The sequence below is a fragment of the Cimex lectularius genome, unplaced genomic scaffold (assembly GCF_000648675.2).
Source record: "Cimex lectularius strain Harlan isolate CLEC.00 unplaced genomic scaffold, Clec_2.1 scaffold176, whole genome shotgun sequence".
Taxonomy (NCBI): domain Eukaryota; kingdom Metazoa; phylum Arthropoda; class Insecta; order Hemiptera; family Cimicidae; genus Cimex; species Cimex lectularius.
This window is the reverse complement of record NW_019392891.1, coordinates 554,715-578,752: the sequence shown is the minus strand read 5'-3', so window position 1 is coordinate 578,752 and position 24,038 is coordinate 554,715. Positions and strand designations below refer to the sequence as shown.

General features: G+C 35.8%; 1 protein-coding gene across 5 annotated transcripts in view; it reads right to left on the bottom strand.

Moving 5' to 3' along the window:
• LOC106674187 (ras-GEF domain-containing family member 1B-like) overlaps nucleotides 1-24,038 on the bottom strand; it is a 358,252-nt gene that overhangs the window by 31,939 nt on the left and 302,275 nt on the right. For all 5 annotated transcript variants that reach the window (XM_014406767.2, XM_024229102.1, XM_024229101.1 and 2 more), the window contains 2 exons: nucleotides 13,639-13,841; nucleotides 5,661-5,812 (listed from right to left, as the gene is read on the bottom strand). In XM_014406767.2, coding sequence (XP_014262253.1) covers nucleotides 5,661-5,812; nucleotides 13,639-13,841 — 355 coding nt within the window. The remainder of the gene's footprint in view (nucleotides 1-5,660; nucleotides 5,813-13,638; nucleotides 13,842-24,038) is intronic.

The following is a 24,038-nucleotide window of genomic DNA, read 5'->3' as shown; positions in this document are numbered from 1 at the left end:
CTGCATTATAAAGGTATGTTATGAAGAGCATATAAGATCATATCCTGGAGAATTCTTTTTGAGAAATTTTTTTTACAAAATGACTCCTACATGATGAAAACCATTCGGAGAAAAGGGAGAGATGATAACTGGAGTCGTTTTATTTCTATGATTTCTGAATGATCAGGATCTATTATGCCCGGATAGACCTGAAAGATGATGAAGAAGATACTCTTCAACTTCCATAGCAAACACTGATACAAAGCCAATTAAATATAATTTGTTTTATTTGACTCAAGAAGAGATGAACAAGAACTGTTTTATGTCAAGTGAAGAGATGATTGTGTGTACAAAATGGTAGCATTATTGTAACGTGTAGTGGTGCTTAAGGAAACCAGACGTCAGCGATGAGATGGTGTTTTGTTCTTAGAATGGGAAGAATTCTTTTCGAACGAATTGTCGATTTTTCTTAGTAAGAGTCTTGTCGAGTGATTGAGGCCTTGTGACTATGCCAGTGGAGAACTTTCATGGGTAAGAGAAAATTGGTAGTCATTGGGACTTCTTTCCTCCGAAGGGTTCTTGATCTACATGATTCATCTGGGCAAAACCTAAACTGTTATGATCTTTTGATATAAATTCCTTGAGGACTTACAAATAATATTTGCCTATCTGTAATATAATCTCATAACTTGATAATAAGTTTCATGCTTGATTCTTCGATAAGGAATAACAAGCTAAAGGTCATCTGGTGAAGCACCTTCCCAAGCACCGAAACTCTAATTGGGATCACAAGGTTTATCACCTTCTTCTCAAAATGTATACACCCAAAATAAAATAAAAAAATGATGAACACTACGGGTGCCAGATAATTGACGATTAAAGAACCTTCTTCAAAACTGACTTATTGCTACAGTACATGGTATAACAATGGGGGTGATAGAGCTGGAATCTGAGAAATCACCTACACAACGATAACCTCATTAGAAGGTTACAGAATAAGAAGGAAAAAACTGCCACCCATATCATCGTCAGATGGGAAGCAAACGATCAATGTACATATAACGTACCAAGAAAAGAGTTAAGTCCTTGCAAATTTTATATATTTTTTTTCGAAAACGACAGATAGTATTGATGAATAGTCGGTCGTTTTTTAACCTCAAAAAATATACGGGAAACGGAACCGATACGCGTTTTGGGTGGAAACCGCAGTTGCCATTTATGAATTCCGTGCTAAATCTGATGGTGGAATTGAATAAATTCATAAAGGAAACCTCGTCCGCTCGACACGGTCAGCTTTCTGTTTTAATAATATTTTATACATAATGCAAGGGGTTGTCGTATGGAGTTTCTCCAACGTAGCTGCCGCTTCAACCCGTCTCCGTTTATTTTTAATGGCAAACAGGAACAGGCATCACAGCCTCAACGCGAATTTCACGTTTTTGAATTTCTCTACATGGATTGCATGAAACAGATATGACGTAGCAGGAATTCAAACGTTGATTATTGATTCTTAAATAAACAGAAAGAGAAATTTGCTCAAACTAGTATATTTAGAATGCACTAAAACACCATTTTAATATTTATGAAATGGCAATTATTCAAAGACGTTATTTAACAAATACTTTCAGCTTACTGAAATCAACATATACCACATTGGCATCGTCCTCATCCGTTTACATTCCATTCAACTGTCAGCATGCCTAACGAGAAATCGAAAAGATATCCCCTCAGAAAACAATTCCTCAAGAGTTTTTCTAGATGAACACTTGAAAAATTTGGCGCACAGTTTCTCAATTTAATAAGTTTCCTTCGTCACACCTGCTTCCTCATTCTGACGTTGTTCTACAAGTAATCCAGTTTATGGAGAATATCGGCCCAGGATTTCCGACATCAAGCACATCATGCCGGCGTTCCATAGGGGAATATCCTAGGACCAATTTTCTCACAATGTTTTTTAGCTGTGTAACACACAAATCATAACTTTTGCGGAAGTCATCGCAATCCTTTTCTTATATTTTAACTCTTTCCTAGCAGCAAAAGCAACCTAATACAATCTAAAATAAATTACAGACTAGTATAGAACAATCAAGGGAAGCGCGGTATTGGCCGTTAAACAGCGTTTTTAAACTGCGCAAAAATGAATAGGGATATTTGAAATTTACTTTTATTCTATAAATTTTAATAAATTAACCGACGAGTTAGTTTGATAAAACCAAATAGTATTAAATATTAACACTTTTTTAGGAAGGCACTTGAAAGGATTTGAATCCCGCATGACGGATCGGTCATGCAGGTTTAGCCTAGGGAAGCGCTGTATTGGCCGTTAATCAGCGATTTAAAACTGCGCAAAAATGAATAGGGATATTTTAACTTTACTTTTATTCTATAAATTTTAATTAAATTAACCGACGTGTTAGTTTGATAAAACAAAATAGTATTAAATATTAATAAATTTCTGTTTAGCAAGGCGCTTGAAAAAGTTTTAGCCCGCATGATTGATCGGTCATGCAGGTTTAGCCTAGAGAAGCGCCGTATTGGCCGTTAATCAGGGATTTAAAACTGCGCAAAAATGAATAGGGATATTTGTAATTTACTTTTATTCTATAAATTATAATTAAATTAACCGACGTGTTAGTTTGATAAAACAAAATAGTATTAAATATTAACAATTTTTTTAGGAAGGCGCTTGAAAGGATTTGAAGCCCACATGACGGTTCGGTCATGCAGGTTTAGTCTAGGGAAGCGCCGTATTGGCCGTTAATCAGCGGTTAATCAATTTAAAAAAAATACATGTGTAAATTTTTTTTTCATATCCTACATGTATTTGTAAAATTTGAACAATGTTTATAAATCCCAGGCCCTGAATATGATCTCAATAAAGATCGAAACGTTGGCCCGACAAAGAAAATATTTTTCTAAACCCTATGTCACACCAAACCTCATCACATAATCTCCAAATATTCATTAACTAACGTTCCCTAAACGCCACACATTATTATTATATTTTTTTAATGACCTTGTGTTTCCACATTAGCCATGATTTGGATAAAAACTAAATATTTACTCACTCATTCACACGTCAAAATTTAGCTAATTTAATAATGAAATAAATTGATAGATACAATTAAATAGAAAATATAAGCATATTATTAGCCAAATAATTAACGCATGGGTAAATAATCAATAAATCATTTAACAAATAAATAATCAATTAAATAGTTAAAAATTAATAATCATTGAATTAATTAGCAAATAAATAAAATTTTATCTAATTCTAGCTTTAAAGTGTTATCCCGCAGCTATATATAAATTCCACTAAGAGCCGGTATATTTGTTCATGTTTTGGGAATGTTGACCTCAAATTTAATAGGAACAGCATAAACGTAAATTTGTTCTTATGAAGTTATTTAAAAGCTAACGCGACCTGTAAAATGATTAAAACACACTTACAATTTGAAGAAAAAGTTTAGATTACCACTAAGATAATATTTGTTTTTATCAGCAAAATTTTTGGAATGGATAAGAATCAAACATTTAAGGAAATGTCTAACATATATATGATATATTCACCGTTTAATCAAATAACGATATCAAAGTATTATTTGTTATACACAGGCCACTAGAATAGCTCAAATTTGCAATATTGTCAATACAATGAGTGTTGGAATCAGATATCGGTCAAGGAGAACGGCCAGAGTGTTGGCCATTACCTCCACTACCCGCCTCACTAATGCAGGTTCAATCAGCCATTATCGTTTATGAATATTGTAACATTTGCACATAAGTCGTAACAAAAGAGGCAATTCGCGTTGCGCGTACATCGTAGTTAAATATATTTATTTTGTAAAATTAATCCATGTTTAAAAAAAATTAATATAATATAAATTTAAAAGGAACGAAAAAAAATTTCAGTAATCTGTTTGTTGTTTTTTGATTTTGTTAAAAAAATAGTATGTATGTAATAATATTTTTATTTGTGTTTCATTCAGTAACAAGAGAAATAATAAAACGGTTGCCTTGTTTCTGAATAAACGCATAAAAAATCCCAATATTGTTACAAAAAGATTTATAATTATAGTTTATAATAATCAGTGCATCTCACGTAAAAATAACACCGCTAACTAAGTTTAAAAAAAAATTAAATTGTGCGTGACTTTGATGAAGATATCGTCAGGGAAAGGATTTTCCAGGCGGTCTGCAATAACTAAGGACATATTCTTGACAACTGTTATCAGTAATGGCTTAAAGCACTTTGTATCCATGACAGTGCTTAGTATTTAAACTCTGAGTTCGGTCACTGCTGAAACACTAATTAAACTTGCTGCTTAGTGAGAAAAATCACTGCTGAATCTCTAACTGAATAACTAATTTACTCACTGTTCACCAACTAAATAAATAACGGACTGACTGCTTATTGCTCAATTTTCACTGGAAATTCTCTAACTAAATAAAACTGACTAAATGCTTTCTGCTAAATTTTCACTGCTAATCCTCTAACTAAATAAAATGACTAAATGCTTCCTGCCAAATCTTCACTTCTAATCCTCTATCTAAATAAAACTGACTCATTGCTTCCTGTTAAATCCTCACTGATAATCCTCTAACTAAATAAAACTGGCTGAATGCTTCCTGCTAAATCTTTACCGCTAAACCTCTAACTAAATAAAACTGGCTGAATGTTTCCTGCTAAATCTTTACCCTCAACTTCTAACTAAATAAAATGACTAAATGCTTCCTGCCAAATCTTCACTTCTAATCCTCTAACTAAATAAAACTGACTAAACACTTCCTGTTAAATCCTCACTGCTAATCCTCTAACTAAATAAAACTGACTAAACACTTCCTGTTAAATCCTCACTGCTAATCCTCTAACTAAATAAAACTGACTAAACACTTCCTGTTAAATCCTCACTGCTAATCCTCTAACTAAATAAAACTGACTAAACACTTCCTGTNCTCTCTCTCTCTCTCTCGCTCCCTCCCTCCCTCTCTCTCTCTCTCTCTCTCTCTCTCTCTCTCTCTCTCTCTCTTTCTCTCTCTCGCTCTCTCTCGAACACGGAATTTTGATGCCCCCGGGTGGAATGTCCTGGACGGCGAGTCTTCGCAAAGCGACGACTACGGGCTTTGAATGACCAAGTCATGGAACGTGAGCTATGGGTAACAAAGCCTTGAAACCGTGCGACAATATTGAACAGTACGTTTTGATCGAGCGTAACAGAGCCTTTTAGAAAACTTTCGGCCTTACCTAGAACCGTTTGTTCTTTCGTATTTAAATTGTCAAGCCAGCATGTCGCAACGTATGTAGCCAAGGGGAGGAATACGCTTTTATATAAGATGCGGAGGGTTGTTCCATCCATGTTCCAACTTGATCCAGATAATTGCTTTAACCCAGCGAATATAAATATTTTTCCTCGGTGGAGGCATATGTTGAATGCCGATGTAGTTTTTGCAATTTATTTTAAAATGAAACTATTTAGCATATTCTGTAACAATGTCAAGTCTAAAAAGGCATAAAGAAAGCCTTTTAAAAGTTAAACGAAGTCAGCCCAGGAGAAAATTTTAACGTAAAGGTTCTGAAATTCAGGCCATGTTAAAAGATTTTTCTAATCCATTGTAAAAAAAATCTCATGTTTTAAAAAGGAAAATATAATTAATCAATGTTATTTATAATATATACATACCATCTTCACTCAGAACCGGCGTGGCTTGGAGGTACGTGATGATTTTAGCCGATTTCGGAAAAGGGCAGTGAACTTGCTTCCAGGTGATGAACTCCGTCACGCGTTTCGCGAGTTGCCAGAAGTTTTCGAAATTGACATGGCCGTTGGACAACCTGGAAAAATAAATGAAGTAATTCAATGACTCCTTGTAAAATAGTCCAGAAATGAAGTCCGACGTGGGGGGGGGCGGAAAAGATAGAACGCCTTTTTAACCGGGGCGAAGGCCCTTTTCTTAATTTGGGCGTACTGTTTGCACAAAAGGGGATAAAGAAAAAAAAACGAGAGAACGAAATAACTCCTAATCTCAAAAGCGAGAAGTTAGAGAAACGAGCGCTGATTGAAAAAGATATCCGGGTTAAAGGCTGACGTTCAGACCTTTTAGCTTCCAGCGTTTCATCTCGTTACTCCTTTTTAACTTAAAGAATTAAACAGACGATAAGCCTTTAATCTCCAGTTATTGGAGACAAATGTAGCCACGACCACAAAAGGAAAAGTTCCAGTAACTTTCAACACCAATTTCCTATATTAATATCTCGGAAGATACTTTTCGACAATAACTTGAAACGTTGATTGCTATTAGTGTTTTAAAGAAAATCTAATTTAAAACATTACTGTTTAAAATTGATAGAAAAGCATAAAATTCGGTACAATATAATAAATTTATCTGTTGAAATCGACATGCTTTTCCTTTCATTTTGTCCAATTACTACTGTAGAATTAACTTTAACATTTTTACCACACACGACAGTTAATCAATAAACCCATATTATAGGTTATTAGCAGTAGGACTATTTATTGCGTACTGAGACCAATATTAATCTATTATTCACCGTCTAGAGCTCTTCGTGATGCTTCTAAAGCTTTGTTAATAGCTCCCGTGCGTACCTTCAGAACTAGGCTTTTCCTCTCCCAAGAGAAGGAATGTCAGTTACCCCAAAAAAGGATTTCAGTGATCCTTCAGATACAGATGCACAAACATTTTTCTACTGCTCAAAGTGTACATGCATGCTTCCAAAGTTTGCAGTGGTATTTTTGAACTATGAAATTATTATCATGCCTCTGTCCTGGAATACAATACCCTTGAAGCAAGGATTATGCGCACGGGGCCAATAGATCTCGATTGAGCATGCCAATCTAGAGCTCATAGTTCAGCTTAAAGCTTTGTAACAGATCCAAAAGCTTTTTGCACAGCTCACGCTCTGGAATATCTGGAATGTTCCAGATATCAGAGACCATATTCATATGTTTCTTGTACTTTTAGGCAAATCCATCAAATTTTAATAAAGAACAATATGGAAAACTTATTGATAAATGGTTTGATCGCGACACCCAACGAGAAGTTGGACGTTAAATCCTTCTGTTTGAAAGAGATTTCTTTTGCCACATTTTATACTTCCTTGAGCACCATGACTAACAAATCCCAAAGGTTTATCAACAGCTCCCGCTTGTATTTACAGGCTATAGCTTTCTCAGAAAAAGGAAGCTCATTAAGCGCATAGAACATGTTCTATGTTTGTTCAATTGTTTCTTCTTTTCTGACCAGTCCACAAAATTTAATGGAGCACAATATGGAAAACAGTGAAAAGTGGGTTGATCGCGACACCCAACGAGCAGTTGGACGGTAAATCCTTCAGTTTGATAAAGATTTCTCCACTAATGGTAGTAAATCCATGTGCCCAAATTGTAGGTTATTAGCAGTTGACATTTTGTACGTCTTTGAGCACCATGACTAACAAATCCCAAGGGTTTATCAACAGCTCCCGCTTGTATTTTCAGGCTATTGATTTATCAGAAAAAGGAAGCTCATTAAGCATAGGACATGTTCAGTCGTTTCTTCTTTGCTGGCCAGTCTATAAAATTTGAATGGAGAACAGTATGAAAAAGCTTCTGAAAAGTGGTTTGATCGCAATACCAAAAGGTTAGTTAGGTGTTAAGCCCTTCAATATTACTTGAACTACCTATATAGCTATATATCCATGAACACAGATTGTATGTTAATAGTAGTTAACCTACTAGTCTATCGACCATTCCAATCTAGAGCTGTTCATTCATCTTAAGGCATTTCAATAGTTGCCAGATCTCATTTCCATATCCTAAGAGATAATAATATCAGCAATCAAAAAGCATTTTCTGCACCATGACTAACAGATCCCAATGGTTTATCAACAGCTTGTATTTTTAGGCTTTTCCTTTCTCAGGAAGAGGAAGCTCATTAAGCATATTTCAGTTGTTTCTTCTTATTTGGTCAGTCCATATAATTTGAATGGCGAATAATATGAAAAACCTCTTGAAAGGTGGGTTGACCGCAATGCCAAAAGGTTAGTTAGGTGTTAAGCCCTTCAATATAACTGGCAATACTTGCACTACCTATGGCAGTATATCTTTGAATACAGGTTGTAGGTCAATAGTAGTCAACCAGGGGCGTCGGTGGCCGCAAGGTTTAGTCTTTGACCCGGCGCTCATCACTGTAAGGTAAAGGTCCCGGGTTCGAATCCAGCGGCCCTGCATTCGTACCCGACATACTTACAAATGGGCTTTTTTCAAAAACACCGGCACCCTGAGGGTTTATATGACCTCTGCTGTTGCGAACCCTCGTAAAAAAAAGTTGCAAGATCTCATTTGCATATTCAGATTTTCCTTTGATAATATTCTCAGCAATCGAAGAACATATTCTGCACCATGACCAACAGATCCCAATGGTTTATCAACAGCTTGTAATTTTAGGCTCTTGCTTTCTCAGGAATAGGAAGCTCATTTAGCATAGTTCAGTTGTTTCTTCTTATTTGGTCAGTCCATACAATTTGAATGGCGAACAATATGAAAACCCTCTTGAAAAGTGGGTTGACCGCAATACCAAAAGGTTAGTTAGGTGTTCAATATAACTGGCATTACTTGTATACCTATGGCTGAACACAGGTTGTAGGTTATTAGTACTCAATCTACTAGTCTATCAAAGATCCCAATCTAGAGTTGTTCATTCAGCTTAAGACATTTCAACAGTTGCCGGTTCTCATTTGTATATTCAGATTTTCCATTTTGAGGTTTAATAATCTCAGCATTCAAAGGACATGTACAGTTGGTTCTTCTTCTCCCTGGAAGTGCTTAAAATTTTAATGGAGGACAATGTGGAAAAACCTTGTGAAAAGTGGGTTAACCGCCACACCCAACGGGAAGGTGGACTTTAAAACATCCTGTTAGAATGAAGTTAATTTTGACACCTATGAACACAGAAGAAAAAATATCCTCATCGTTATCCAGTGTTCGTTAATCAGATTTAGGATGTTTAGAATTTCTATGACGAATCAAGGATTTATTCTTGACACATTGTTCGATGGATTTACGTTTTAAGCAATGTGATATGCCGCAAAAATTTTCTTCGCTGGTGTGCTCATTAAACCCTCGTTCGTCAATTTAATGGCCTCTTCGTTTCTTCTCTACTCTGAGTTCACAATGTCTGACAATCTGATGACTCCGAACTTTACTAGGTACTTGCTTTTACTAACATGGTTGTCAGAGCAGATGACCGATATTTTGTTGGTTATAGCCATCATCATAATTTAAGCACAGTGGCCTCTTAGCCAGCAGATTAAATACAGTAGCGTATTGACAAAGGCGTATGGGATTTTTAGTTTTTTTTCTATAAATTCTATTTCTATAAAACCAAATTCAGATGTAGTCGATATTCATTTGATTTCCTTTCTGCTAGTCAACTACTTCTCTTTTAATTGGAAATTTTAGTCAAATGTGAATTATGGGCACGAATCATCGATAAGAATCCTCACAACCTTATCACTTGACATTCTACTCGAAGCTTTTATGTTGGTAGACTATTTGAACCCGTGCGCATTAGCTTGTGAATTGTACCACCAGTTTCTCCTTGGATGAAGTGTTTGGTGGTGTTAGATCCAGAACGATATCTAGGGAAGTGGGCGTCGATGGTCCAGAAATGCCAGATTATTTTTTACTACACTTATCATAGCCTCCGTTGTAAGGTTTTCGTCGGCCAAACTACAGATCCGTAGGTTATCGAGAATCTGAAGATTTATATAAGATTGATAGAGGACATTTAGGAGGACCTCCTGGTCAGCAGCTGGGGGAGGAGGTCTTTCTGTAACTCAAGTGTCATGTCTGAGTATTACCAGCATAGGGATGTACAGAGTTAGGATGGGACATAAGAGACTGCCTTGGGAGACTCCACGCCTGCGGAGGAATGTTTATGACCAGCTATAAATTATAAATTACAAGTCGAAACAAAGGAAGACTTTCAGTTCAAATCGCAATTAAAAAGATTCATTATTTAGTCTAAAAAGTAAGGTTACAAGATATTTGAGCAGGTCTGAGAAGTTAAGGAAACATGTTTTGAACCGACCTTGAAATTTGATTGAAGTAAATGTTTATTCCCGGCTCTTGTGAAGCGAAAATTTGCGTAATAATCTTGGTAGAAGCCCGGGTGGGTTTCTAACGTGTTGCCTATTGACTTTGTTGACATTTAATTACCTCCAAGCTTGATTATTTATCGTTTCAACATTCCGTCAATTAGATATCACCCCGAGTATTAATTAATTTTGTAATAATCGGTAGAAATTCGTTGTGTTTTATTTATGACTGTTTTCGCTGTAAACTTTTTATGAAAACTATTGATTAGGCAATTTATTTTGTAATTAATACTCGTATAGGGTGGAAATGGTAGTTTGATTAAACTGACAAAGTTGAGCGTTTATGTGGTGGGTCCGTGACTTCATATTTGTATTGAATATTTGTCAAATTTTGTAGTTGTTTACCTTTATTTGCTTTACGTTTAGTTCGATATAAATTATACGGATGAAAATTATGTTGAATCTTGTATCTTTATTCCACTTTAGTTTAATTTTTTTCGAGTATAAACTTGTGAAAACTTTTATATTTTGTCTAATTTTTATTGCTGGTTTCGAAGAATGTACGTTCGTTACGGCGGCGGATTTGTCAACCCACCTAAGGAACGGAATTTTTGTTTACAGATTTGAAATCTGTTTGGGTTTATATATGGTCCTTAATTAAAATTTTGGTTTCGAAAAATGTAACGATGAACTAGATTATCGACCTGCTGGATACAAGAAGTCTTTTCAGAGGATCTTCGGAAGAGGTTCAAAATTAGGGTTCTTCCGAAGATCCTCTGAAAAGAATTCTTGTTTCGAAAAATGTTAACAGTTTTTTGGTTCCTTTGTAATGGGAAAGGACACGGTAGGCAAACCCGCAATACCTTTTTTACCCACCCTATATTCCCACCGTCGCCATGAATGTATTTTTGAAAAAACTTGCTAAATAGTTATTTCTAATTATTCAATTATTATTATATTCAGAACGTTACACAACTTCGGAATAACAGGTTTCAAAGGAGACACTTGTCCACCGACCACAACTTCCTTTTTACTTGTTCCCTCCAAACCTCCTAAAAGTCGAACTGGGAAATTAAATTTCTTCGAAAATATGAAGGTGCAAACCGTGATTCGGTTAGAGAAAAAAAGGAGATAGTGGGAGCGCGTGTGAGAGAGAGATAAAACAAACAGAGGGAAAAAGAGAGGGAGAGTGTGAAAGAGCGAATGAGGTAGAGGGCAGAGGGAAATAAAATAGAAAGTCTATGGAAAGAGAGAGAGGAAGAAATGGAAAGAGAGGAAAAGAAAGAGAGAGAGTATAGGATAGAAGGGGAAAAAGTGATAGGGATAAAGGGAAAGAACGAAAGAGAATGAAAGAAGGATAGAGTATGATGTAGAAGAGGGGAATAGAGAGAAAAATAAGGAGAAAAAATACGAGATAGAAGGAGAGAAAGAAAAGAGGGTGATACGGAAAGAAAAAGAGAGAGAGGGAGACAGTAAGAGATAAAGAAGCGAGAGAGTTAGAGAAAGAAAGAGAAAAAGAAAGAGCGTGAAAATGAGTGATGTGAGAGGAGAGAAAGAAAAAAGTAAGGAGAAAGAGAGTATGAGATAAAGAGAGAGAAAGAAAAGAGGGTGATACAGAAAGAAAGAGAAAGAGAGAGTGAGGGGGGAGAGTATAAAGAAGAAGAGAGAGAGAGTTAGAGAAAAAAGAGAAAAAGAAAAAGTGTGAAAAAGAGACAGTTAGAGTGATGGTGAGAAGGGGAGAGAAAAAAGTAGGGAGAAAGAGAGTATGAGATAAAGAGAGAGAAAGAAAAGAGGGTGATACAGACAGAAAGAGAGAGAGAGAGAGAGAGGAGAGTATAAAGAAGAAGAGAGAAAGGGAGAGAAAAAAGTAGGGAGAAAGAGAGTATGAGATAAAGAGAGAGAAAGAAAAGAGGGTGATAAAGAAAGAAAGAGAGAGAGAGGGAGAGTATAAAGAAGAAGAGAGAGATAGTTAGAGAAAAAAGAGAAAATAAATAAGCGTGAAAAGGAGAAAGTTAGAGTGATGGTGAGAAGGGGAGAGAAAAAGTAGGGAGAAAGAGAATATGAGATAGAGGGAGGGAAAGAAAAGAGGCTGATACAGAAAGAAAGAGAGAGAGAGAGAGAGATAAAGAAGAAGAAGAAGAAGAAGAAGAGAGAGAGAGAGAGAGAGAGAGAGAGAGAGAGAGATTAAGAAAAAATGAGAAAGAGTTAGAGAACGAACGAGAAAAGGAAAAGGAAAGAGCGTGAAAAAAAGAAAGTTAAAGAGAGAGGGTGAGAGGAGGAGAGAGAAAAATAGTGAAAGAAAGAAGACAGGCCGAGTCAGAGAGAGAGAGAGAGATAGTAAGAGGTAGATGGAGAAAAAAAGTGTGTGTGTTTGTGAGAGAGAGAGTGAGAGTGAGAGTGAGAGTGAGAGAGAGAGAGAGAGAGAGAGAGAGAGAGAGAGAGAGTGTGAGCAAGAAACAGACAGGGAATAAAATTAGGGTTGAAGTCACCACGATTGCGGTTTGTCTCTGTATTTTTTATTTGATGTGATGATATATATATGTAAATTTATTTTGATATTTTTCACTCTTCTTTTCCAGTTGTTGATTTTTCATATTTCTTCTCTTTATACATATTATCTTTCCAGAAAGTGGACAACCTTCATACTCATTTTCTTTGTCAATAAAAATTAAATTAAACTTAAAAAATTTCTTTTTCAATAAAAAGAAAATCAATATAATGGTTGTTTAGTTCCAGAATAGAAACTCAACAAATATAATTTAATTTTAATTTAAATTATTATAATTATTATATTCGTACAAGCCCAGTTAATATAAATGCAAAACAATAATTTATGTGTCACCTGCAGAGCGCACTTTCACAACATGAAAGTTAAAACCGAGGAAAATAAACATTTTTTTAAAAAAACCATAGATCTTATAAAATTCAAAAATAGAAAATACACAACAATGAAACTTGAATTTTTGAAATGCACATTAATCATGTTTTGAAAAATTATTATTCATATTTATATTTTTGGAAGATTCCACATCTGCAGGTTAATTATGTATATTGTTTTATATATATTATTTTACCTTTTTTTAATTTTTCTAATAAGGAGTTTTTTTTAAAAATAAGGTTAGACCAAGAGACAGGTCGGTTTTATACAGGTTAATTTATTTCACATGTTTTATTTACGTTTCATCAAACAAAAAATAAAAAACAGCCCGAAACGCTTTCATTTCTGCCCGTCATCAGGAAGCCGTAACAATACCGCTAATTAGTTTACATTATATTATCAGTAATTAATATTTTAATTTTTATTTATATTAATTATCATCATTATATCTATATTAATTACCTAGCAGTCTCGCCTGTCATTCAATTGTGTTTTTTTCTGTAAGACAGCTATCCAATTGGCTCTCCTCAAGCCCTTTGAGTTGAAACGTAGATGAAAAAATGTGAAATAAATTAACGTGTATAAAAACCACGTGTCTCTTGGACACACCTTATTTTTAAAAAAATCCTTTTTAGGAAAATAAAAAAGGTAAAAAATATACATAAATTATTATTATGCAACTCACTTGATAAGGCAATGGTCGCAGAGTGCGTAAAGGTCGGCGGCCAGGATTGCGAAGACGGGTATCACGACGGAGAGTTTAGGGTCGTCCTTGTTGAACCTGGCAGATGCCGCCCGGAGGAGCGACCTGTAGCTGGAGTAGTCGTCTTCCTTGCTCATCTGCTTCTCGAGAACTTTGTACTTTTCAAACAGTTCCATTTTCTCCCACTGAAACAAATGCACAATTGTTAAACAAAATGAAGACGGATGGATTTGGATATTAATGATTTGTCTCCTGGTGAATAGATGGAAAAAAGGTAATTTAAAAAAACAATTACTCCGTTGAAAAGATTACTAAATTGAGAACTTTTTGAAACATTTGTTGCTCCTTTGTTTGCCAACAGGCGTTTAAAATAAACCCTGAATTTTTTGCCATCAAATCTGACAACCGAAATTACAACATCAAATCTGACAACAGAAATGTTAGCATCAGGTCTGACAGTAGAATTTACAACATCAAAACTGAAAACAAAAATCACAGCATCACATCTGACACCAGAAATTTTAGCATTGCGTATGGCAATGGAAATCACAGTACATAAATTACAGCATCAAATCTGGCAACCTAAATTACATCATCACATCTGACAACCGAAATTACAACATCAAATCTGACAACAGCAATTTTAGCATCAGGTCTGACAATAGAATTTACAACGTCAAATCTGAAAACAAAAATCACAGCATCAGATCTGACACCAGAAATTTTAGCATTATGATGGCAATGGAAATCACAGTACATAAATTACAGCATCAAATCTGTCAACAAAAATTACAAAATCATATTTGGCAATAGAAATCAGTGCTTACGATCGGACAACAGAAATCGCAGCCTGTTGTTTTTCTGAAGTAAAATCATACAATCCTGTAAAAATGAAAAATTTCAATTTCTCCCTTACACTTGATGATCGGGCTATTGTTCAGAGGAACGTTTTTTTCACTCTGAAGAAAAGTTGAAAGTTTGTGACGCGAGTAGCGGACAACCTATATATTTGACTGAATAGAGCGACGGCGGAATATCGAGCACACCATCGACCCTCAGAGTGCGTTGGAGATTGAGATGACTCCATTGTCGTTACCAAAATAAAAAATAAGCAATCAGTAAGAAAGTTACATTAGAATAAATTGCAAAAGGCCGTTTTGAAAATTTCTGGATCGATTTATGCGTATTGGCTGGAAAACTATTATTCTCAATTACTTAAGAGATAAATAAAGATGACATTAATGCAAAGAAACATGGAGATATATAACAGTCAAGATTACATAGGATAGAAAAAAAGGAGTAATCTGAAATATGACATTGAATGATATGGGTTGATAATAAATTGAATCCGTCGACGATTCCACTGTTCTTTTATATCCTGACACAATTCCAACCCTGGTACTTTTTCAGCCCTACAAAAAGTGTGTTCTAGTTTGAATTCATCCCTTGATCTACGAAAGGATATTTTGAATATATTTACAATAAAGAGTTTTTCTTGGTTTTCAGTTAAAATTGAGGGTTACATCGGCTGTGACGTTTTAGAGAAAAAAACCTTCCACGGCCTGTTTATGATCCTTCGGCCATTAAAAGGGGGCTAGATTAGAAATAGCTTGATCCAAAAACGCCCCGACACCCGGCGCAGATGCTCATTTGCATAATTAAACGGGCTTTTTAAAGGCAGTAAATCACAATTTCCTCGGGAACACGAGTACCCTTCGGCGGCCGTGTACTTGGCCAAACATGTTCAGACATTAACTGTTAAATGGAGGTTTTAATTTTATTGAACATGAAAATTGAACAGTTATTTAATTCATTACACTTTACAATCTTCAGTTAAGTCAAAGAAGGACGAAATTTTACACGTATGCATTTTTAATTAAAATTTAATTGCGGATTTTTAAAGCCCCATTTTTTAAGCAACGAGTCAAAAAAGAAATTATCTGATTGTAAATTCTAGTTTAAACTCCTTTTCATAAAACTCAGATAAATTATTAGTTTGAATGTTTACAAGACTTTTTTAAACATAGTTTCTTCGTAATTACCAGCTTTTTCTGGTTAATAGTGCTTAGACCTTGTCAGGGTCATCGTTAACTGATTGACCCAATAATCCCCTGACATTCTCCCTTATCATTGAGGCCTGCCCACGGATTGTTCTAGGAAAAATAAATAAGGAGAGTAAGCTGGACATCCGTGTAGGAAGGTGGTCTCTTTTATCGGATTAAGGATAGGGTGAGAGAAATTATTTTATTAACCCTCTAATTTTTCATACGGCCTCGAATAGTTTACCTCCTTATAAAATTTTAATTAGTTTTAATCAATGGTTAATTTTGCTCAATAAAGTTTTTAAAAAAAGGAGAATTGATTTGAGTTTATTTTTATTTTTAAAAAACCTGGTTTAAACAGGGAACCTTGTTACAACCTTTATAATTTAAAAAAAATTATAAGTTAATAAAACAGTTCTAAAATAATATACTTCGAAAGAAAAGTTGTAAATTGTTGAGCTAAAGCACCGCTGGGGACGTTGCCAGTTAAATTATGCTTGAAATCAGATAAAGGTTTGTACAATTTTTCCATTTACCACCACCCATTTCTGTAGAAAATATTTTTCAGCATTGCTCCTTGTAATAACTAAGAAAATCGGGATGTACCATTCTAACCAGATAGAGGACGATGGACTTGCGTTTTTAAGGTGGTCTTTACGTAAAAAACTTAAATTTTTATATTCACTATTTTTCGTGGTCCGCTTGCCCAATTAATAAAAGTTTTAAGTTGAGATAAAAAAAAGTCAGTGTAACGAGAGGGATTCGAAACCACGACCTTCGGCTTGATACGCCGCTACTCTACCTGAGCCATCGTGACTTCGATCACCTCGGGCACTAACTTCCCACCTTTTGAATTTTCCCTCTTTTTTGCCATTCTTCAAATGTCGTGTAAGCGGATTGGATTCTCGCCGACAAATGAAATCGCCACGGACAGCTTTAGTGAATTGTACTTCATTTCAATTCATTAATTAAGGTTTTAAGTTGAGATAAAGGTTACTGCCCGATGTGATCGAAGTCACAATAGCTCAAGTGGTAAAGTAGCGGCGTATCAAGCCGAACGTGGGTTCGAATCCCGCTCGTGACACTGACTTTTTATCTCAAATTAAAACCTTAATTAATTGGAAATTAAATTTTTATTATAAATTTTTGGAGGCATCTTCAATGTTTCCTAATTAAACTGTTCATTGAAATATATTTTGATAGTATGTTTTATACATAAAAATACATATATAATGCATTATTGTAATATTAAAATACACTGTAGTGGTTCTTTTTTCAAACCTTCTGCCATAACTTTGTCATTTTCAACCAATTTAAATTCCTATTGGACTACTGTTTTCAGCAACAATATACCACCGAAATTTCTCTAAATGGTTAATCTTTAGACTGTTTGACGGCGCCAACACCAACACTAACACAACACTTACAAGTCGTGCGGGTTTAGAATGGCTTCTAATTCAAATTTGATATTTTTGAAATTTCATTGAAATATATTTTTGTTAGTTTTTTTTATACATAAAAATATACTCTGTGTATAATGCACAATTGTATTATTACAACACATGATACGGTTTTTTTTCTTCAAACTTTCTGCCATAACTTTGTCAATTTTTGTCGAATTAAAAATCCGATGTTTTCGGCGTCAACAATCTTTTAACATGATGTGCAAGGATGTCGTATTTGATATTCTGAAATTTAACTGGATCTGAAATACGCTGTACAATTTTTCTACAAAAAAGACGTAAACATTTGAAACTTGACTAAAAATACAAAACAATTTTTTTTATAAATCGTCATTGGTTTAAAAGAAATCCAGCCGGAATGCCTAAAAATAAGTATATCGACCTCGACTGAAATGTGTTTTCACGCCAGTACAAGTGAATTTTTAAGTACAAGTTTAAGGTCGTGTGTTCGAATCCCGCTCGTGACCCTAACGTTTTCATTTCAACCAATACGAATGTTTAAGGTTTTCCATACCTAACAAAATAATATTTTTATATTCGTTAATTTTCGTGGTCCTCTAGGAGAATTAATATCTTTCAATTAATTAAGGTCTGAAGTACAATTCCAGTTACAACTGGACACCAGTGGTACAATTTTTCTACAAAAAAGTAAACATTTGAAACTAAAAAGTGTTATACACGTACGTTTTGTTTTTTCATACCGTCATCGGTCCAAGAGAGATTCGGCCGGGTCATCCAAAAAAAANATATCGACGTTGACAGACATGTGTTTTAACGCCTATCGAAGAGAATTTTTAAGGTGGTCTATACCAAACGATCATAGCAGTACACGAAATAAATTTTTCAAATTGGGATCATGACTTTAAAAAAAAGGGTCTATCTCACCCAAACACGGTGTTTTAATCAAACTTCACATCTTCAAATTTCTTCTATTTTTGATTGCTACTATACACAGCATATTTAATAATATGTTTTCTTGGCCCGTAAGTGCCTGATTGGATAGAAGGAAAATTAAGATATTCATAGATTAGATTAATGAGATAATTTTTAATGGAATTTAAGGTATCGCATTATAGCAAGTTCTGGGACTTGTGACTGGTATTTTTCCTCAGTTAATTCCTGTAAATGGTATTAAATTTGTGCTAGAAAGGTATAATCTTAATGGATCAGAGTTAACAAGATCAAAAGTTAAGAAAGTTATTTGCGATGTGATTCTTACATTCCGTGAAGGATCGGGTTGCCGCCTTTCAAAAATGGCGAAAATACACATTAACATGAAATTCTCAATTAACTGTCTCGCAGGTGGAATAATTCTCAAGTAAAACACAATTGGCAGAAATGAATTTACGAACTTACCGAGGGGTGTTAATTAACTCGTGTTCACCGTTCGAAACAATCCATTCAATAATAATGATGTAGGATCGCGTCGTCATAAATTGTTATTTGGACTAGATTAATAGGAAAAGGAGGGCCCAAGTTGGCGAAAAGCGATGAATTAGCTTTGTGGATGGGGGGATAACAGCAAATTTGAGACATTCGGCCATAAATCCTGGCTTATTCGATTAATTCTCGAAACCGAAGCTGTAATATTATTCAAAATTGTTTACCTCACATTGAACAGGTCGATCCGCATAATTTAATCGAGCCGTATCAACTGCGAGCTGGGGTCTCTGCTGAATAGCAAAGCGAAGGAAAGATCAACGCATCTGCAAAACTAATGCGACATCCAAGATTAATTTAGTCGTATCAACTCGGATTATTTGTTATTCGAAAGTTTTAGAAATTATAAATAAACACAATTTTTGACAGGAAAAATTACTTTAAAAAATAAACATCGCAAGCTAAAAAGAAGGGCATTTTGAATAAGAAAGCATTATTGTAGATTTTTAAAGATGTGAAACTTGATTAATTTGACTCCTCTATTTATTACTGATATTACAACTTCTAAATTTAAATTTTAACAAATAAACAAGAAATGGAAGACTGGGTCAAGGATCTTTAATGCCAGTTCTGGTACAACGATGACTCAAAAAAGGGGGTGGCACAGGAGCCGATCTCCAAAAATCTACAAAGAATAATTAAAGATAGATCTATCTACCACTGCCCAATTATCCAGAATAGACGACATAACGCTAGGTGTTAATGTAAGAAAGCAGACTGGCATGGTTTTGGTAGATATCGAGAAGTCCTGCGACACTATTTAGTACAATGGTATAGAGAGTAGGATAATAGAATAGTGCTTCCCTCCTAGCATTCCTAGAATACTTTCGATCATCCCTTTTCCAACCGACAGACATAGCTCGTGTTTCTCAAGGGTCTACCCTGGGACCCGCCTTGTAACTTGCATATATCAAAAAATACCACTGTTCGCGCCTATTTAGGGAGATATTTTACTTTGGTAATGAGAATGTATATTTCGAGTGAGAGAGTGCGAGGTGGAACAGGTGAGAGGGGGCCCTACGTAGGGCTTCCCCCCCTTTAAGAGTCTTAGTTAGTGCCCAGTCTGTTCCGTCTCGATTCGCACGCGATTTGTCTTTTTCTTGGCTGTTTGTTTGAGCCACCTGGATTTCTCTTTCTGGGACCAGACGATCGTTGTGGCCAAAGTTTGAGGTAACATCTAGAAGCCCAGGTAAGGGTTGTCCATGGTCCTTTTTCCAACCCGATCGTCTTATCCTCCTTTTTCCCCCCTTACCTCGTTCGCCGAAGGAAGCTTCAACCGGAGGTGAGTGAGAAACGCTTGTTGCCAATTTAATTTATATANTTAAATAGCAAACCAAACTAGATACCGGTTTTACATCGTTATATCCGGAATATCGCTATATCAGGAATCGTTATAGAAGAATTTATATATTTTGTAATTATTATTGAAATCCCCCCCGTAACATCGAAAAATACAGTCCACTCAAGCCAGAACAACCACGATCACCTTGTTTCCCTTGGTTATGCCTTCATTGAGCGCCTTCATTTCTTCTTTCCATTGCAGCACAAACAAAAATCATCGTTGAATGTACTCATGTTCTTTTATTTATTATTTTACGAGGGTTCGCAACAGCAGAGATCATATAAACCCTCAAGATGCCGTTGTTTTTGAAAAAAAGACCATTTTTAAGTATGTCGGGTTCGAATGGATGGCCGCTGGATTCGAACCCGAGATCTTTACCTTACAGTGATGAGCGCCGTGTCAACCCTAAACCGTTGCTGCCACCGACGCTTCCGTACCTATGTTCGATAGGAGTTTTTTCGAAGCCATTGTCCATTAGAGTTGAGAATGAGCATTATCCATCCAATCTTATTTGGTCCTTTTTTTGCCTATCCACCACTACGCCGTACCTGAGGGAGACCCCACACCGGCAGACCTCGGCCTCTAAACTGACCTAACTATTTTCTTGCAAGAGGGAAAAATGGAAGCTGTTGAGCTATGCCTCGCTCTGATGAAGGTTAGGAATTTATATTTTTTTTCTCTGTATTAATTAAACTGACCTAATCTAATAGGTCTCCTCCTTGCTGGATACTTCTTTTTGTAAAATAATAAAAATTTAAGCATTAGAAACAATCACAGTCGTAAGTATTGTATAACAATGTTAACCTAATTTGAAAGACGGAACCAGCCCGCTATTATCTGATCTAAAGTTGTACAGTTAAATATATCACAGTTTAGTCACAAGGTATGATTTAGAAAGTTATTCAGGTACTTGGTTTACTACCCGCTAGGATGCTGTGGGTAAACTGTTTGAACAATTGGTACGTTCGTTCACTTTTTACAAGTTCCTTCAATTCTGGAGACCATATATTGTGGAAACTCTTTTGCAGAATTGGGTTCAAAGTTTGGGCAGAAGTTTGTGTCGTACGTCTTCAGGAACATGGTATAACTGGCAGTTTGGGGGTATTAGATCTTTTGAATTTGTGCAGATAAACTGCAAAGTTTCCCGTAAGCATTTGTGTGGACCAAAAATCTGGCTGCAACCAACTCTGCTCTTTCTTTTTGTAATGATGAGGAAGAACTCATGAGTAGGCCTGCCCTTGATCTCCCCATCTGCTTTGCCAGGTGTCGGTCGCCCATTTGTTGGGAAAAGTCTGGCGCTGGCTGTTCGGTGCATTTCTTAGCCAATTCGTTTCATGTTCCTCTATGCCGGGTAGACCTGGTAGAAATCCCTTCTTCGGATTTCTATTTGCAATGTGGACTTTTATGACCTAGTCAATGGGTGTTGCTGACATTAACACTTGTAGAGCGTGCGTGGATCTTATTTGGGCTGTTCAGCGGCACCAATTTGCTAGTATGGGCAAGGGTTCTTTACCCATGAAAAAAAGTTTTCTTCACTTCTTGTTCTGTTTGGGACCATTCCGAAATAGAATTATCCCGATTAAACATTCTGGGCATATAATTATTCTCGCACCTACACGTCTGGCCAATGCGCCTGATTGTTCAATACACAAAATAACTGTTTTCCAGGCCAAATTTGGCCAATGACATTCTACTATCTTCAGGACAAATCATACACTAGCAGTCAAGCATAAACTTCAAGTTCATTCAATTATCCTAGTTACATCATATTAGAATGTCCAAAATTTTAAGACCATAGTGAACATTTATCCATTGTTCACGTTCTTACATGAAAAAATGCATGAATAGAATTCCGTACCGAATATTATGAATTGTACGTGCAATTTACAGTATGTTGAAATCATTGATTGTAATACACTACCAGCTATGCAGGTGAATGTTCAGAACTTGATCCCTCGTGATAAATCCGTGCTGATTATAGTTCGATCGACCCAATGAGGCGGCAAACCCTATCAATACCGGGAGAGTGTTAGTGTAAAGGCTCAATTACACGGTATATGGAAGACGAATCGTGCCCGGTGATTCCTACTCGACCGCGGCTGATATCAGCCCGTATTCGTTAATCGCATCGTTAATCCCACTGGGCCGGATTGTCACAGTGAACTAATTTACAATGATAGTCCAACTTTTTTTTAGTTTTCGTTAAGGGCCATGAGCCACAAAAGTCATAATTGGCTCTCAACCTATGCCAAGTACGACACGCAATGGATCGTTAAACCTTAAAACCTTCTGATGACAGGAATTATTTGTACCATACAAGGCAGTATGAACCTAGGTTATCTTGGACATTTCAGAGCTCTTAGTTCAGCTTAAGGCTATTTACCAGATCCCGAAGCTATAAAATCTCTAGTTTATATTTTTCAGGTTTTTCCTCTCCCAAGTATAGGAAACTTACAAAAAAAGACATTTTCTGTTGTTTGTTTTCCTTCCTGGCAAGTGATAGAATTGCAATTGACAACAACGTGAAAAATCGAGTGAAAAGTGGTTTGACCGCGAAAACAAATTAATGAACCAGACTATAAGTTATTAGCCGGAGACCGTTTTATGGTTTTGCGCACTGTGACCAATATAAGCAAATCTATTATTCAACTATTTCTAGAGCACTTGTGAAATTTCTGATGTCTTGTTAAACATTCAAACATAAACTGTATCTTTCAGGACTAGGCGTTTGCTCTCCCAAGAGTAAGATGCACAAATATTTTTCTGATGCTCAAAGTCAACATAGATGCTTCCAGATTTTGCATTGTCAAGTCGGCAGTCCTAGAACCGTTCAATCATTCTGACTAATGAAATTTTAATCATCCTGGAATACTATCCCATTGAAGCAAGGATTATGTGCACGTGGCCAATAGATCTAGACAGTGCATGTCAACACAGAGCTTTTCGTTCAGCTTAACGCTTTGTAACAGATCCCAAGCTTTTTGAACAGCTCCCGCTCCGGAATCTCCGATATCAGAGAACATATTCAGATGTTTCTTCTAATTTTGGGCAAATCCATCAAGTTTTAATGGAGAACAATATGGAAAACCTATTGCAACATGGGTTGATCGCGACGCCCAACGAGAAGTTGGACGTTAAATCCTTAAGTTTGAAAGATATTTCTTTTATCACTAATGGCTGTATATCTATGAGCCCAGGTTATAGGTTATTAGCAGTTGACATTTTGTACGACTTTGCGCACCGTGTCTAACAAATTCCAAATGCTTATCAACCGCGCTTGTATTTTCATGCTTTTGTTCTCTCAGGAAGAGGAAGCTCAGCAAGCGTAGGACATGTTCAGTTGTTTCTACTTTTTTGGCCAGTTCATAAAATTTGAATGGAGAACTGTATGAAAAAGTTTCTGAAAAGTGGTTTGATCGCAATACTAAAAGGTTAGTTAGGTGTTAAGCCCTTCAATATTACATGAACTACCTATGTCTGTATATACATGAACACAGATTGCATGTTAATAGTAGACAACCTACTAGTCTATCGACCATCCCAATGTAGAGCTGTTCGTTCAGGTTCATTTCAATATTTACCCGATCTCATTTGTATATTCAGATTTTCCTTTTTAAGGGATAATAATCTCAGCAAACAAAGGACTTGTTCAGTTGGTTCTTCCTGCAAGTGCTTAGTTTATTACTGGAGAACAAGTTGGAAAAACATTTTGAAAAGTGTGTTAACCGCCACACCCAACATGCTCGTTATTTAGCTTGAGGATTTTTCAGAGACCCTAACACTTTATTAAGACCTCCTACTTGCATTTTTCAGGCTTTCCCTCAGGGACATAATCAACTGTTTCTCCTTTGTTCTGGCAAGTTTTTAGAATTTCATTTTGGAAAAATATGGAAAACCATTTGGAAAGTGGATCAAAATCAATGGTGAGTGGTTTGGCAGAAAATTGATGAACCCAGGTTATAACATTTTTAATACTCTTCCTTTTTTACGACATAATTTAACGATTTCATTTTACTTCACCAATATTTTGTTTATAGTGCATCTCCATCTAGAGCTCATTTTGAACCTTCCTAACTAACATAAAGGTGAGTATCC